The 18,991-nt window shown below is 32.2% G+C and overlaps 1 protein-coding gene across 1 annotated transcript in view; it reads right to left on the reverse strand.

Moving 5' to 3' along the window:
- Positions 1 to 15,702, reverse strand: part of LOC132722209 (GPI ethanolamine phosphate transferase 1-like) — a 43,573-nt gene extending 27,871 nt beyond the window's left edge. The window contains exons 1-6 of the mRNA XM_060706655.1: positions 14,778 to 15,702; positions 8,607 to 8,728; positions 7,886 to 7,984; positions 6,361 to 6,464; positions 4,048 to 4,172; positions 3,083 to 3,213 (exon numbers count right to left, since the gene is read on the reverse strand). Coding sequence (XP_060562638.1) covers positions 3,083 to 3,213; positions 4,048 to 4,172; positions 6,361 to 6,464; positions 7,886 to 7,984; positions 8,607 to 8,728; positions 14,778 to 15,004 — 808 coding nt within the window. The 5' untranslated portion in view covers positions 15,005 to 15,702. The remainder of the gene's footprint in view (positions 1 to 3,082; positions 3,214 to 4,047; positions 4,173 to 6,360; positions 6,465 to 7,885; positions 7,985 to 8,606; positions 8,729 to 14,777) is intronic.
- Between the last annotated feature and the right edge of the window lie 3,289 nt (positions 15,703 to 18,991).

An 18,991-nucleotide genomic window follows, 5' to 3' on the forward strand; every position in this document is an offset into this window, starting at 1 on the left:
TACCTATTGCAAACATAGCAACAGAAGCAAAAATAGTTCATCTATATGACAAATGATTAAATTTTTGGAAACTGTACCAAGATATCAAAAATAATAAGTTTTTGAGCGAAACAAAAATGACAGCATTTCTAAGGCATAGTGTGCCTTTAAATATATCTATAAATAACTTCATGAAGAGGATTGTCCTTTATCATTTATGACAACATTCTGATACAACAATATTTCATATTCCTTCCCAACAGAATCAAAATATTTACTTAGCGTTTAGGACCCAATATTTTGATCACATGATTTAGAATTCAATGCATTATCAATACTTATACATGTATTTTTCAAGTATTAGTACAAACTAGGAAACAACGTGGGTTGTTTTTCTCTCCAATAAATCATACTGATAAATAACAAAAGAAAACTTTATTAACTTATCATAACGTACTTATTTAAAGATTACCGGCTTATGCCGACACAATCTTTAATGTTCGGTCCTTCGACAAGGGCTGTTGGTCAGAAACGCAATTCTTCCGCCCTTTTCCGTCAGTCTTCGGATAAGGACATGTGTCTAGGACGATCCGATTGTGGGACATGGGTAAGGTGCTCCGAATGTTGCTTAGTTTCTGATAATTCACATTTAAGTTTGTATAAATGTTGCCGTATTTCCAGAATACATTGTCATTACATTACATCAATTCAACAGACGCATATTGCTATTATATATAAGTCCCTTGTCGACTATTCCTTTAAACAGCATCGGTTATATTCTTATCTGATTCATTTAACATCTACAAGCTATAACCATTAAATAATGATGTATAACCCAAAGGAATACAGGACTTAGTAATTTTCAAACACCAGTGAACAAAAGGTCACGAACTCTGAATACGTAGGTATATACTTAGTACTGGGATTGCAATAGTGAATTACATTAATTTTGCATGTTGGAAAACGAAATAAAACAAATGTCAATGTGACAAGAAAAATTCAAATTTTACAATTGTTCGAAAGAGACATATGCTCGAAAACTGGCAATCAATGTAATCTTTCGTTATATTTCATATGTCAACAATCTTTAAAAATGACTTTATCATTTTGATTAAGATAAAGATATAGTCATAAATTTGCACCTGAAAAATTGGCGTTACAAACGTGTAGTACATGTACAATGTATTTATTGCATGTATAACGGCAAACACTTGAAATTATAGACTAAAGGGTTCACCATATAACTATCAAGACATGTGACTTTCGAACAAAATTTACAGCAAATTTAGCCCCACTGACCTTTACAAATACATACGTACAAAGATGTATAAGTGCAGTATGCGTTATTTACAACTGTATTCACCTTTCAGTAAATGAACAAAAAAGGTGAAAACAAACATAAATTATGCTATGTTGTATACATGATAAACTAAAGTAACGCGGTACATCAAAGCTGACAGGTTTTCCTTCAGATCAATAAAATCTAATTAAGAAAGGTAGGCGAGATAAATTCTAATCTTCAACAAATTAGATTCAACAGATAGACAATGAAACATCTTATAAAAGCACAATGTATTCTTTCTGATATTGAACGTGTCAGTATTGTTAGTTTGTTCCTTCATTTATCTTTAGTCCATCAGTGAAGCCATGTTTAGAAAAGCGAGTCAATGTCAGTGAAAAATTACCAGTAACCGTGAAAAGTAAAACTACATTGAATGAGCGAGTTTAGTTCTTGTCGATCAAAGTTGGCCAGTGACTGTTTTCGGTGAATTTAACAGTGAGTCCAAATATGTCAATTGAAGTGGTGCCAAGATTAAGTAAGGTACCACACATTTTTTGCCTTTTTATACCCCTACATGTACTTTTACAGTTTTGCGTATTTATAAAAAAGGACGTAATTTGTGTACTCTAGTACATAAATTACACATCACTATTGCTCTGAAATAATTATCAATAGCGGACATATGCTTCAAAGAAAAGATAAGATCAAATTATAATGTTTAGAGCATGATTACAAATCATTGTGGATTAATCCATTCAATAAAATACTAGCAAAGTGAAATGATATAATATTTTATATAATTTACAAAGACTTGCAATTAAGTAAATGTAAGACAAAATTACATTTAACTTCATTTAGTCGCCCCTTTTTTCTTTTCAGATCTGCGCATGCGTGAAATCAAAGAATGATAAAGCAATTGTAGGAAGATTATTTTTTTGTTCTAAATCGATATTCAGTCCATATATTTTTACTGCCGAGAATCTTTAAAGATATATAGTGCTTTTCATCACGTGACACAGTTCCCGTTTATTGTTGCTAAGGAAAACGAACCATTTATTATGAAGTATATTAAATATTTTTCTATCGCATGTTGTTACATTTATAGGCTCCTGATTTCTTGTCACGTGATCCTAAGAGTTCTGTTTTACGCACAATGTATCGGTTATTTCGAACCTTTTCTTCTAAATTCCTTAAACACACATGTATGTATAAGGGTTGGGGTGGTCGAGGTTGACTATTTAGGCGAAGTAGTATCGTGCATTACATAATTATAGAACTCAACAAATACACAGGTGCAGCAACAAATAACAAAACAGCACAGACAAATAAAACAATAAACAACAAATCTATCCGAGTCATACGTTTGCTGTAAAACGCTTATACTTCAAGTGAATACATAATTTATTAGACGCTACTCACACGTGGCGATGAATATTAAGTTTCAATGAAAGTATTAATTTACAAGTAGCATATCAATGGGAATAGCATCAGGTGTATCAAATTGAAATTAAACCGTTAAGTATGAAAACAATCATCAATAAGATAGTGATAAACACAATATTCTATACAAGATCTTTTATGCTTACAATGACGTCGGGTACTTCCGTAAAAATCGGATATATTTCCGGAATCTATACTGGAGAGCCCGCGGTATTCAAAGAATTTATGTACGAATCTAGGTTGTCGAATCATGTGATACTTCAAGCTCATTAATTAGTGATATTTCAAGCTCATTAATTATCATTTTTAGCCGTGTCAGGTGTTCTAATTTGAATAAAGGAGGGGGGAGGGGGTAGAATTTAAATAAGTAATAGTACAAACCCCAGTCAGTCATTCCGTGATCTGATGTAAAGACAAAAGCTGTTTGACCATCATGATTGTAATGTGATTCGAACTCTTCCACAACCTTCCTTACCCCTTCATCAACAAACGATATATGATTAAGGTAAGCCCTGGAAAATATGATAATAAATGCATGAGAAAAAATGATGGCTCCGGAGAGGGTATAATGCATAAAAAAGAAGTACGCCACATACGATTTGATTAAACTTATGGAGGTAGAATGACCCTATAAGTTGTTTAAGGCTTACATAGGATGAAATCATACTCAAATATAGAATATTATACTTTGTTTACAAAAACATGCCGTGGATTAAACTGGTTGAAGAGTTTCAAGAAATTAAAATATATTTCAATATTACAAAATTTAAATAACTATAAAAACACTCCATCGGAATTTTCGTCTACAAAGAAATATGTTATAATAGTGGTTATTATAGTCTTTCGTTCTTTAAGTATTTATCAAAACTTCATTGAAAATCTTTCATCTACATAACTTATATCATATGCTCAGGTATCAAATTTACTTTTTAATTTTATTTATAGTAAAAAAATGTTATAGATATTACATACTTGTTAATGCAAATATTGACCTTGTATCATAATTATAATGATACGTAAACTTAATATAGGTAAACTTTTCTTAGTTCGAATTATGTAAATATCTTATAACAAAAAGTATTTTTCTAAATTTCAATGCATTTATATTGAAACAGTTTTCAATAAGATCAGAACTATAGCTATCGTATATCAATATTCAATAACATAATTCCGCATGATTTTAAATAATGAAATGTTATAGCCATAAATTACAGTCAAAGCACCGTTATATTTTCAAACAATACAATTTGAAAAGTTGCCGTTTTTGCCCTTGCAGTCTACTTCATGCATAACATATAGTCATATGTGTCAAAAACGTTTCGAACAGAAGATTACTAAATATTTACTCTGAATTTGGTCTGACGATATAACCGCTGTGATCGAGGCCTCCAAGATGTAGAAAAAACAAAATCTGGTCCTCCGCCATCTTGGCTTTCAGAACTTCGTCAGTTTTGGCATTCTCCAGAAGTTTCTGAAATAAACAAAATAAATTACTTATACATTTGAACTCGAATTTGATCTGACCGTTACATGTCGTTTCAGTCATTCATCAGTGCAAGGGCATATGTTCGTGTAAGGAATACAAACAATATAAATGTATACAGAAGAAATACCACCGCAATATATAGCATATTAAAGCTGTTTTTCTATCTTATATGAAAAAAAATCTGCTGGTTTAAATAACAAATATGAACAAAAGGGTATACTGATTGGAACTGAAAACGCGTTTGGCATGCAACTGAAAATTACTATTTCCTATTTAAAAACCTTTATCAATGGCAATAAGAAACAAAAAAACTGCGTTTGTATATTAAATAAGTGGTATTATAGTTTGGGGACCTTTATGTTGAAAATGTGTCAGAGTTAAATCGTTAACTGGAGTACAGGTATTAGTTACCCGCACTCCAGAGCATGCCCGTTGATTGGCTCATTTTTGCTGGGGTTTACTTATTGTGACGCCAGAGAAAGGGAAAGCGACAGAAATATCATATTCAGATGCCCGTTCATGGGTTCCTTTTTTTCTGCGGCTTCATATTGTGACAACAGGGTTTAACTATGATACAAAAGAGAAAGAACATCAAAACACTCGGCGATCAAACACTCGCTCGCCCCCCCCCCCCCTCGAACAAATCAGATAGCCTCGTCTTTCGATGCTCTTTCTATTACTAACAGTTATCGTTTGTAACTTTACCCGAAAATGCCTGTTTAGATAAAATAACAAACATGTGATTAATTTATCACATAGGCCCGGATTTTAAACCAAATGAATTACTCACATAGGCCCGCATTTTAAACCAAATTCATGTATATTTGAAAAAAGCCTAGCCACTGCACGTAGTATCAACAGAAGAAAGGCGGAATTCCGACCTGCAACTCAATAATCTGATAAAATACAATCGTGATGGCAGTTTTATTGAGTGTTTTCGTCACCTTCACAGGCATGCTACTTTTATTTATCAGGTGTGCACATATGGGTATGAAATATTTACATGCAATCTAAGATTAATAGCAGTTTATAAACGGAAACAGGATTTAAAAGGAAGTTCATTCTCTCCAAATTATTAATTTTTATCAGACTGATTTATCAAATTATTATTCTTTTGATTTATGGAGTATTTGTATTGATTAATGAAAATAAAGACTTAACGTCTTCTGATTTAACATACAACGTACTCGTATTTGTTTAAATTATTGAAATACTCTTTACATATATATTTATAATTTGCTTTTTAGTCTGCTGTTGCTGTTTCTGTAATAGGTCTTTTTTTAACATTCTACCTTAGTATTATCACTTGAATATTCTCAATTAATTAATTATTGCGTATTTAACAAGAAATTCGTTAATTTAAAACCCCACGCAGTTATCAACACACATACCTTTAATTAAAATTTAATGATAATCGAACATTTCACGTGTTATCATCAATGTTTTGTCACTAAATATGTCGGTATGCAGGTTTACATGCAATTTGATTGAACAGATAGTGAATTAGTATTGATTTTATAAGTGATCATACCTATTTTTGACATTGAATACGTACTGATTTAAATGTTACTTTATGGGTTTATTCAATTGAAACTATTTAAATCATTGGCCTATATTACGTGGAGAAGTTTAAGAATTAAGAGATTTAAAAATTGAAAAGAATGCATTACTCAGCATTTATATTAGCATGGGGTATTTTTGAGTATGTGTTAACTACATGTTACTTATTTATTAAGTTAAAATTTTTAGATAAATAAGAACTATGTATTATGTTGTTGTTGTTTCAATGTTGTTGTTTTTTGTTGTCTCTTTTTTTTTCTCAGAATGTTAATAGACCGCAGTGCTTTAATGCCAGCAAAAATGCATTCTTTCATTCATTTAATAAAAAGGAACTACATAAAAAGGTTTATTTTTTCTTAAAGGCTACCTATTTTGGTAGTAACATTATCATTATTGTTCTTTTATACATAAATTGCTCGCCTTATCAATATTACGAGACGGGGTGTTCAGATAACACAAACAAGAACAACAGCAGCAGCATCAGCATCAGCAGGAAAGAGTCAATTACCGCCAACAATGCTGAAGGAACTAAAACGTATGGGAATACATACTGGGTGATATTTTACGGTCCCCACACTATCCTAGCTAATGTAAATACTAATTTTCAACTTACATGTGTTTCCCTAAACACCCACGAGTCCATGTCCTCTGCGTTTATACCGGCCAACCATTTCATATGGCCAGGATATTTCGATGAAAACATGCGGTTTGCATTACCTGTAAAATATTTAACATCAATTCATGATATAATAACAATAAAACAAGTATATACAGCGTTAAAACAACAATGACACCTGAATGTCTTTAAAAATGTGAGATGGATTTTAGTCATTTACTCCTGCTCAAGGAAGTATTATTCCAGGTAAGTAGACAAGTCACTAGCAGAATAACAGATAATAGGTATCGTCACAATAACGAACAATTTTGACGTTAACCCCAGTTTTTACTTATATACAGCAAAGACATGATCTGGGGGAAAACAACAATGGGCAAAACATTCTAAATAGAGCCTTAACTCTTGTAGTAATGCCACAGAGTTACAACTCTTTTATTGTTTATATTTGTTTATTTTGATGTCACAATTATCAATTATCACAAAGTTTTATAAATATATTTACACACAACACGCAAAAGCTAATTTGAGCAACAACAAATTGGTGTTCGTAGTTCGATAATTTCACCATTAATTTACAAAAACCAGCATTCCTGCCAAATATAGACAAATGAGGATTGGTCATGTGACATTAAAAAATAATGGAAGGCACGCGCTCTTTAATGACCTAAACATTACTTCAATAATAATGTCTTATCTGAATTCACAGGGAACTTTCACTGTGAAGTGCTCTAAATGGATTTTTAATGTTGTCTCTATCAAAAATGAAGTGAATGAAGTTTTCAAGTGGATGTTATGACATTTTAACTGAAGATATTCAACTGTTAGGACCCTTGATGCATACACTTATCTCATCTGATATTTTACATGACGAACAAAAAATGTATTCAATATAAACTGTATGCATTACTTGTGCATTGTAATATGATTGTTATCACACATTAATTGATTTTGTACATGTGTACGTATCCAATGTAATGTTAAGTTGTGCAGTGTCACACTCTAATGGGATCGTCACATCCTAAAGTGATCCTTTCGAATACAAAACCAAGAGATGTACTATTCGTAGTCGTTGCGGCATAGAGCTCCTCGGGGTTCCCTACTTAATAATGCTCCAAAAACTTGATCGACGCTGTACATGCTATCACAGTAAAGTGCCCCGAATATTATTCTTTGTGGAAGATTGACAAGTTGTTCAAAGGAGTTCTCTTGTTCAATAAAGTCTTTATTATTATTATCATTATTATTATTATCATCATCATTATCATATCATTATCATTAACATTATTATCATCATTATTATTATTATTATTATTATCATTATTATTATTATAGATCTAAATATTGGTACTCTACTAGAAAGGGTCCCCTTTAGTGTGTGACAGCCACATCTTGTTCCATTCTTGTCAATTCATTCAAATACTTCAAATCGCGAAAAACCAAACTTGCCAGTTTTAAGTTGGGTAATTTTAACTATTGTTACTAGATAAGTTTTACCATTACAAATGTAAGAATGTAAATATACCTCCTGTAACTTTGGCCAGAAATTTGGGCGTGTCCCAAGACCATGTATACTGGCTCTCATTAAATACTGTGTCAAACATGACCTCCTTCCCTTGAAGATCTGAAACATAAATAAATACACAAAATATACCTCTATAACGTAACATTATATACTCATAATACTTAGGATATCTAAACCGTACTTAAATACAGCCGGGTACCATGACGTTGATATACCAGAAACCACGTACTTAAAAGGTTTTGAAAGATGTACGGATAATGATAAACGCGATCAGCTCAAATATTTAAATGATTATTACCTTAAATGAAACAAATGCTTGCAGAAAATATCATATTTTGTGAACGTGAAGATTGGTTGTAATTTTTACATGAATTGTTCAGATGACTGTGTCACATTACACTCCTGTGGTATATCGTTAGATTGTTTCCGGTCGTAATTTAGTTCATAACAGAATACATGCCCTACCATTAAAGCTGCACGTCTTCAGATGAGCCAAAATATTTCAAGAAAATCAAACTTGAGAAAAATGTTCTAACATTTTAAGAAAATTAGCATGAATATGGAGGCATGCTGCTGTTACAATCTAGGATACGAATTGTTTAATATGAGTTGATCATCTCGTTAATTTAGACAATAAGATGAGACAAATTATTAAATAATTGATCCAAATCTGCTACATTCTTAACACATGAAAATGTTAAATCTGAGGTAACATTCAAACCTTTAGCTACAGAGGTTGGATCTTCGTAGAAACCAGCAGTTAGGGCAACGTGTCCGGGTCTTGTTGCCGTGGGAACAGCTGCATGAGATACGCCCCATCCTCCTTTCGTTTGAATGATATTTCTGAAGTAATATAAATATATTATACATCATGTAACATATATTGCTTAGAAAAAACTTATATAATTGAGTCTTATTGTTTTTAGGTTGATATTGACTGTACTAGAGCGATGGGAAAAGATACTTAATTCAGGTAAGTGGTGACCTATGGTCAAGTAAATATTTAACCTTTCTTACTTTTTCAGCTTTTTTTTTCAATTTGAATAATGCCTGTTACATGAGATCGATGATGAACAAACAAGGTTGTAATTCATTTTTTAAGCTGTGTGTCTATTGTCTACAATCTCAAAATGTCAACATTTACTTTTCAAAATGTCACAATTTCCTTTATTGAATTATAATAGAGATTACGTAAAGGAATAAATAAACTCTTAATATATTCAATAGTTTCGCGACAACCCCCGTAGGACAAAATCATACCAACTTGGACGTAAGCAAGATTATCTTAATTCTTTTATCAAAATTTTAGTAATCCTTTAGCCTTTATACATGTTATACATGTATAAACACCAACAATTCATTGATCATATTTTGGTATACAGACAAACTTGTTAACAACGAACGGTCCTCTTTTTTGATAAATAGACTGTAGACACTTAAAATTTTGCAAAAAAATGTATGTGTTTAGACTCTAAATGACAGTGGGTTTTGTTTTGACGAGTTTTGGCCCCAAATGTGGGGATTATTCTCTAAATGGCGTATTTTGACTACTCGAGATAATGCAAATACGTAGTGTTCTTTTGCACTGGTCTTACTGTACATAAATATATGACATGTTTGATTATGCTTTACCGACATGATCAATTTTAAATGCATAATCGGTCTACTAATCAACCTGACAAAAGGGAATGGCTATTGGATTTCAGTTGTGTCCTAGATTTTAAACTCTATAAAGAGACAATCGTGCTACACATTAGAAAAGGATGATTGACCAAGCATTTTAAGTCAAAATTGATAGTTTAAAGAGGGAAACATGTTTTTCTCACTTGTCTGTCTGTCTGTCTGTCTGTCTGTCAGTCTGTCTGTCTGTAAAGGTTTATGTTGATTGTTTACCTAATCACAATTAAGAATGAAACAGAATGCTTTAAAGTACGTAACTTGGGAAATGACAGTATATAATAAGAGTATTTCTATAAATACTCCCAATTCATTGTTATACCATTATTTACATTTATTTGATTTCTTTGGGTTAAATAAAAATTGTTCTACATTTTTAGAGCTTGAAGATCACAATCATTGACAGTAATTTATATATCATATTACAGAGTATACATTGATATGAAATTACGTACCATTACCTATTCATAACAATGCTAAATAACTTTACCTATATATTTGTATATTTACAATATGAAACACAATATGTACTGAAACTTTTCTATCGTCAGCTTTCAGTTACAGGTACATGTATATCAAATAGTAAATTTTTGGTTGATGGTTAAATAACATGGTTATTAGTGTTTTTATATCAAATATGGATAACTTACAACAACGGCGCTTCATTTAAAGGCCCATAAAGGCCACAAAACACATTTTTTCATCGGTAAAGTTGTGTTGAAAGATACTTTTACATTTTGTAACTTTTATGATAAATTTATCACATATTTGCTTTCCTTGGCAGAAAACATTGTTGTCCATTCCTATGCTTGATGTGCCTTGATTTGAACAAAGTAATTGATTACAATAAATAGATCGAAGTCACTTCTAAAGGAAATAACGGAGCGATTCCAATTCATTTCTTAGCACTGAGCTTTAAATATTTCTAAATTTACTAATGCATCACACGCGTATCTTTGTGACTAAAAACAAACATATAAGACTATAAATAACTCTTACCGAAGTCAGAATTGAGAACACTTGTAAAAGGTTAAAATGTAGGTAAACAAACTTAGTTGTAGTTATAATGACCGAAAATTTATAAAGGAAATTCGACACCTGCTTGCAAACATTTAACACGCTGATATACCCAAAAATGTTTTTTTACCGAATACGTTTTCAGCTGTCAGAATTCGTTGTGATCAAAAATGGGAAAAGGGAAAGATCCCATACCGCGTTCATTACCTAATATTTCGATGTTTATTTACAAAGTTAAACATTCCAAACATCGGTGTCAAAGCAGAAGACTGTATAATACACAGAAGATAATAAACTGACAGTCAAGTGGTTCAATTTACATTCTGAAATAAGGGTTGATCTCCTAATAGTCCACTAGAGCTCAGGGACATAATACAACGTCCTAGACATTTAAAACTTCAAAATGTTGCACAGTACCATAAACTGTGTTGACAATAAATGTAATGATTTATACAGGTAATTGTAATAAATCAATATTCACGTTTCGTCCCTTTCTTATAACATATATTACATATTTCAATATTACAGATTTTATAATATTACAGGGTTTCATGCGAAAGTTTCTGGATCAATGGACTATGCAGTAACTCATTACGGATATTTCACCTTAATTGTGCAGATTGGTGTATACAATTTATTGATGTAACCATCGATCAGTGAAGTCTGCTCTCATATTACAAACAGCCCACACCATGTAGATAAATACCCGCTTCAGACACTGAATATTGATTCATAGTTAACACCGTGCCTTTGCTTCAGATTGATTGATAATATATTAGCGCAAGCGATTGTCTATGGCTAAAGATTATGTATGATGACTGGGATTTTAAGTAGTTTAGACCAATAAACTGTGTGTACAATTTCAAGTCATTCTCACAATACGTTCTCGAAGGATAGTAAACAAAACACTAATATTTACCTCAAAATTATAAATAGCATATTTTAGATATATTTCTGAGTATATTTCTTCATTATCGTTTGTATATATTTCCGTAACCGCCCCAGTTGATCTATTGATGTAAGAATTTCAAACTTTATTTCTTAGACCATTGGACCACAGTCAAGCCATCTAGATGTAGTTTTCAATGTTAGCTGGAAATACGACAAACGGACGGATGGACGGGCGAATACATGATATATCTGAAGTAGTATAAGCTATGTTTCGTGATACAGATTAAGTCAGCTTAAAGAAGGAACATCAAATTGGAAATATAAACAATAACTTTAATACGCTTACAATACCTGATAAATTTTCTTTGGGTGCATTCGACGTTATTGAAATGTTATTTCTATTTTAAGTAATGAAGCTTAAGAAATCGTGACATATTGTTTAACGTTCGTGACTGTGCTGAAAGGTATCAGCTAACAAATGCACGATGCTCCTTACTACATGTATTATCTTGCATTACCATGATATGTGTTTTTAACACAGACGATTTGAGACATGTTTAATTTTGCGAAAATGATATTTGTTAAGAAATGACATTTCGCGACTTCCGCACGATTGAGACGCGCTTCCATAGGAAATTCAATAATCATTGTGTTTATAGCGAGATTTAAAGACGTCTGAAATGATTTCCATATAAGAGCTGATACATAAATCATCTCAGCATGGTAAACAAATCGTCACTTTTATGAATTTATGTATTGTTGTTATTCAAAGTACTGAAAAACGCGGTAAAAAGACATTCTCAAACACTTTCAGATCTGTTTATAAAAAAAAAACTTAGAAAACTCGTGATTCGTGATCATCTGTTAGAAACATGATACTTCAGTCACGACTACCTATCTTTAGGGGATAAAGTTAACTTTTTAAAGAATATATCAGCGTTCAGCAAGCAAACGATAAGGTTATAAAGGCGAAAAGCTATGACAAAATAAATCACATGCTATTATGTCAACACACATCATGTGATAGATCGTCATCAAAAGTGTAATCTTATATTAGTCATTAAAGGCAACAGAGAAACTAGAAAATCTTACCAACGGGTGTCGCAAAAATTTCGAAAAGGGGTGATGCATATTCCAAAATGGGTTTTTCATTTCACTATCTTTTACAGGAGTGTGTCATTTTTACCAATTTACCAAACCAGACAAATCCTAGATAGGAAGAAAACTGTGGTACCCCCCCCCCCCCTCCACCAATTGTTTCCGGGTGAACCACTCTATTCAGAGATGAAAGACGAGCAAAAGACACATGTAATCAAAGGTGTCGAGGCTAGTAGTAGTAAAGTTGCTGAGACTAGTAGTGGTAAAGTTGCTGAGGCTAGGCTAGTAGTGGTAAAGTTGCTGAGGCTAGTAGTGGTAAAGTTGCTGAGGCTAGTAGTGGTAGAGTTGCTGAGGCTAGGCTAGTAGTGGTAAAGTTGCTGAGGCTAGTAGTTGTAGAGTTGCTGAGGCTAGTAGTAGTAAAGTTGCTGAGGCTAGTAGTAGTAAAGTTGCTGAGGCTAGGCTAGTAGTGGTAAAGTTGCTGAGGCTAGTAGTTGTAAAGTTGCTGAGGCTAGGCTAGAAGTGGTAAAGTTGCTGAGGCTAGTAGTAGTAAAGTTACTGAGGCTAGTAGAAGTAAAAGTGCCTGTCTCTAACGTAGGGATTGTGAGTTCGATCTAAAGGAGTTATGATTATTTTTTTCAATGACCATATTTCACTAGTACTGGTATCGAGGAAGCGGATAAGAAAGCGGTTGCAACAAACTTAAAGTTTTTTCTGTCTGACTCACGTTAAAACTAAAATGTTAAAACTGAGCGGAACAAAAGCCGTCCCTTCATACAACAAAACGCAAAACATTTCGGTCTTAAACTTCATGGATAAAATAAGAAATAACACATTTTCCACCACGACGGTCTAAAATTACAACATTCACGAATACTGAGGGTTGTAACCGGAAACCGCATACATCTCCCCAGCTTTAATTCTCTCAATCGTACCTTCTCCAATACAAGCTAATATGTACTTCGGGCAAAATAAATGGGTCAAAGATACTAGTTATATATACGGTCACCCTTTAAAATGTCGTTAAAATTTGTACACACAGTTTAATTCATTCATGTGCTGGGAGATAACATGGATGGTTGGGTAGAGATATGTCATTATATGGTGTTTAAAGTAGATTGGTCTACAAGGGGCGCATTTTCCATTAGTATTTCAAATATTGCTAAAGACAGTTCAAATGTATCATTCGGAAATTCTTATAAATATTCCTTGACAAAAAATGTTGATAGAGTTCTTTATTCCGAGCATCTATATGCTGAATAATAGTATTTTTCCCGAACAATTCATTACATAAATGTCGATAAGTAATATCGGACCATTTTATGGTAAACTAATATTACAGACCTTCAATTCCCAGTACACTCTATACAGGTTTGACAGTATTTTATATTCCCAGTACCGGCATAGAAAATTAAGTTTATTATTATTAACTATTACAAGTACATATTCATTCATGGTGCAAAGCGTTACGGGTACATTCACGAGGTATACTATCTTCTTATAAAATCGATATTTGATATTTGCATAATTTCATAATTCAGTCATTTTGGTGTCCTATATTGAACTTGTAAAGTCATATGAAAGCTTCGGTAAATAATATTTGTTTGTTTTAAGCTTAACCCTTTCCTTTAAAACGCCGCGATTGTTCAACTAATACCGTTGTCCCTCGTCCTTTTTTGGTCAGTCCATCTTTAAAGAATGATTAAAATTATACTTTTTCATTTTTCATATTTATATTTTTTGGTTGTTCTAAAGGTTTGTGTTTTCGTGTAAGGAAACAAAAAATGAGATATATAAACTGTTTTTCTGTTAAATACTATTATTGTATAGTGATCTCACGAGTCACGACTATACAATAGAAAGCGGGTATTCTTGGGGCTCTAAGTTTAATACTGCTTAAATAAAGCCAAATATTTAAGCTGATTATTAGTGCATTATACAATCATATATGGAAGTTAAAATCTGGAACACATGTTTGAACCAACTGACATTGGTTGGTAACCTTGTTTGTGTATTTAATAAACAGTAATATCTCGATAACTTTATCTAAGAAAAGTCTTATTCATAATATCATTCATATTTTTATTGAAATTGGTAGTTGGGTCAATTCGTTACTCGAGGTCGTGACTTACTAGGTCAAAGTGGGACACCGGCTTTAAACAGAACAGAACAGAGTTAAAGAACAGTTAAAGAACAAAAAAGTTAAACATACCTTAAGAATGGTGCTGGGCTTTTCCCGTTTGGCATAAGTTCCATAATTTTGTCAGCACGTAATCCGTCGGCAACAATAAATACCAGCCTCCTCGCCGGCGGCTTCAGAGGGGAACGATGCGGTGTCATTCCATTCACAAGCGGTGTGGCGAAGTATATTTCAAAAATTGAGAAAAAGAATATGGCGTGTATGACCATTCCTACCGCAATAACTAGCCATAATTTCATCGTTTATAATTTTCTATATATTATTTATCACAAAAATAAATAAAATTTAAAACTTATCAGCAACTAACAAATCTCCAGAATTTAAAAATAAAAGCACAAACGATGATCGTTCTGGTTACTGTGGCAATTCCTTTTAAATTGTATCCTTTTATTTAAGTTACATTTATATATCCTATTTCAAAGACCTCTTCGGCAGATGTATGTCACACATTCAAAGTTACAGTTTAGACACGTCCAATAGCGCTCGCACTTTTTAATCCCTTACTTTATTTGCAATTCCATACTCAATAAGCCGAGTCGATAGTTTACTATTTAATCGATTGATTGGTCATTATATTTATTTCTGTTTATATGTTCTGTAGTTACTACAGCTTTAATACTTATTGAGGGTATATTATAAATGTCCTTAATAATTTTGCACGTGCAAGACAGGGTTATAATTACATAACACTGTAATACTCTAAATAACTAGAGCGGAAAATATCCAGTTTTTTTTTAACCTTAAATATACATGTACTTGGTCCATTCATTTATACCCAACCTTTCACTGTTCAATTTCATACACTACTGATTAAACAACTGAGATCGTAAACTTTTTCCCCTTTTCTATGTCTTTTCTTTAGCCAATAACCATTGAGTTCTAGCACGTTCAACTATTTCATTAACAATGTGTTTTAAAAGGTCGTAGTAAATTGGAACACCTGAAATGAAAAAATGAAAAAAGAAATTGCAATTTGTAGTGATTAAGCTAGTGTGCAAAATACAATGTTTATATATTAAGAGAGTATATGTATTTGTAAACATGCGTTAATTAAATATCTTAATTTTCTCGATAGATCATCAGAGAACAACAGAAAACGTTCTATATTATCAAAACGGTTGATAGTTTTCAATGATAATAAATAAACCTTAGAAACAAATACAGAATAAAAAAAACTCCAAAACAAACAAACACACAATAACAAATTCATGTTATTTACAAATGTATTTACCTCTAACATCTGGTTATATGTTTAAATGTACCAACATAATGTTCAATATTTATATTAGTCTTCAATTTTCTGTGTTACAAAATATGTAACCTTGACTAAATAAAGAAATATTGTATTGTATTGTATTGTATTGTATTGTATTGTATTGTATTGTATTGTATTGTATTGTATTGTATTGTATTGTGCAGTATTGTATTGTGCATTGGATTGTCTTGTGCTGAGCTGCGTTGTGTTTTGCCGTGCCGTGCCGTGTCCGGCTGTACAATGCTGTGCAGTGCAGTGTACTGCAACAGTACGTTAACGTTAATTATTATTATACACATATTTACCAAAGTCACTGTAAACAGGTAAGAAATAAACCAAACAAATATTGGGTGTTTTATTTTTATCTCAACCTTGGATACCCATTGTCTAATGTACTCTACAACACGCAATACTCGTATTCATTATTGAATCGTTTTAGCACATGCCAGGTTAAGATCTACTCGTTCAACGCTGTCATTCCTAATAATTCTTTATCATATATATATTGTATATATATTTTTTTCTGGTTGCCGGATTCACCAGATTTAATTACGGATGGCAAAAACAAGCTTATTCAGTGGTTCGTATCGTTAACACTTTATCAGCGATTATAAACCCTCTAAGTGGGTACACGAGTACTAAGAATGCGTTTGAGGTGAGATTTGCCTATAGATAAAATACAGTGTTATTCATTTAAATTCAACCGTACACAAGTTTTGATGACATGGGTTAGTTTACATTTCTCCTTATTATTTTACATTTAGTCTAAATTGTGTTTTCAAACATTTAATGTACATGTATTTCATTAATTTCAGAACACCACGATTTAGTGATTTTTAAAAATACTTAAACTTTGATAATTGATAAAGGCCAAAAGGCACGAAACGTAAAGCGGTAAATTTCACGTTAAGTTTAAGATATGGCAAGAAGATTTAACTTTATTTCGGTTTGTTTAATCAAAATATATTTATTCATACTAAAGAATTCCATCGCTTAATTGGTGCATTATGCAAAAGAGACTATCCTACTTGAAATATTTATCATTTTGTTTGAGCCGCGACATGACAAAACCAACATAGTGTGTTTGCGACCAGCATGGATCCAGACCAGCCTGCGCATCCGTGCAATCTGATCAGGATCCATGCTGTCTGCTTCTAGTAGAGAAACTGATAGCGAACAGCGTGGATCTTGATCAGACTGCGCGAATGCGCAGGCTGGTCTGGATCCATGCTGGTCGCAAACGCACTATGTTGGGTTTGTCATGACGCGGCTCAAATGTTAAATTTGCCAATCAATTTACGTCATTATCAGCTAATCTGTAACTCCAACTGAGCCGTCAACAACAAGAACAACAATAATAACAACAATAATAACAGGTATATTTTTATTTCATAATTATGAACCAGTTTTATTTAAACAAATTTGTCGCTAAACATTGTATATTGTATATTTATTTTAACCCGTTAAACTTTTCAACTGAACCAATCACTCCAATCTGTGCCATTCTTTACTAGTGTTTGAAATAAAAATAATGAAAACATAGCATCACTGTAAATTTGATTTAGCGATAGCACAAACAATCATATTGTGTAACTTTTTTAAGTAACGACATGAATGAAGTAATCCGTGACACGTTTATACTCGTACTCGTACATGTAAACAACGTATATAATAAACTGTTATAATTTTACAAAAGAACACAATGCTTATTATACTATTATAATACCTGTGAAAATTAAATCTTAACATAAATCTGGCATGCGAACACACATCTTGAATATTTAAGAGTTCAAAAAGTGACAGACTTAGAGAGATTTATAATATTATCTATATCTGTTTTATATGTATTATATAAGATAACACGACTCTCGTAAGAAAAAAAAGAAGAAAAAAACCTGTATAGGTTTTTTAATAAAAAAAAATAAATCATTAGAATTAATTAAAATATTAATTTTAATAGTGTATTCAATTCTTAGTACAAATTTTAAATTTTCAAATAAATTTAAAGTAATTTACCATATTATGACATATTTATTTTTAAATAAGTAGATCTAGTCTGCCAATTTATTTCTTACACCGTGAAAACATTGTACTTTATTAATTCATGAAGTTCTAAAATTTCATTTAAAGTGATAAAGAAAGTCAATTTATCATATAAAACATTGGGCTGTGTTTTAACATAATAAAAATTTTTCTTAAAAAAGCAAACTCCGAAGCGGTTCAAATGACCAACCCACGTGACCGGTTAGATATCCGCCGACCACCATACAGTTTACATGTATTCTGTAAAAGCTACTGGTTTAAAGGTAGAGTAATGTAATTTATTTAAATTGAGCAAATGTACATGTAACATTCATTTTTTAATTTAAAATTCAATTAGATGACATCACGGAAGAATCTTGCATATCTGTATACTAGATTCCGTGTTTCTCACAACCAGTATAGTGTTCTTTTGATAGGCATCTCGCTTCCTCATCATACTCTCTACGTATATCCGTATTATCCCTAATTTATGTAATGAACTTGCAAGAAGCTTTGAATTTGGAACAGTCCATTTAAGGGGTTGAGGGATTTCAATGTAAAAATAAAAGCTGCTTACATGATAGAACCCGGTCAGATCACACAGATGTATAGGCAAGGCAAAGGTTTGCGGCTGTCGGGACTAGCATGGTTAATAAATTAAAAGATCCAATTCATGATACTTTTTCTATATCATAAAAAGAATGCATATTGCGCGCACGAAGTCGGCGAACTTCGTCACATTCCGTAAACGAGTTTTCTGACAATATTTCTTGTTTAACATACAGCTGTACTGTACGATATGTTTTTATTTCTTCTGCAAAATATACAACATCATGCGGCACGCATAATTTACATAAACAATATTCCATATCAGGGCCAAAGAACCCTGCTTTGTAGAGGCCGAATATAGGCTGCTTCCCCAACCAAACTAGTCTCTTTTTTTCCCCAG

This window comes from Ruditapes philippinarum, unplaced genomic scaffold, assembly GCF_026571515.1.
Source record: "Ruditapes philippinarum isolate M1 unplaced genomic scaffold, ASM2657151v2 ctg1731_1_1_1_1, whole genome shotgun sequence".
Lineage (NCBI taxonomy): Eukaryota > Metazoa > Mollusca > Bivalvia > Venerida > Veneridae > Ruditapes > Ruditapes philippinarum.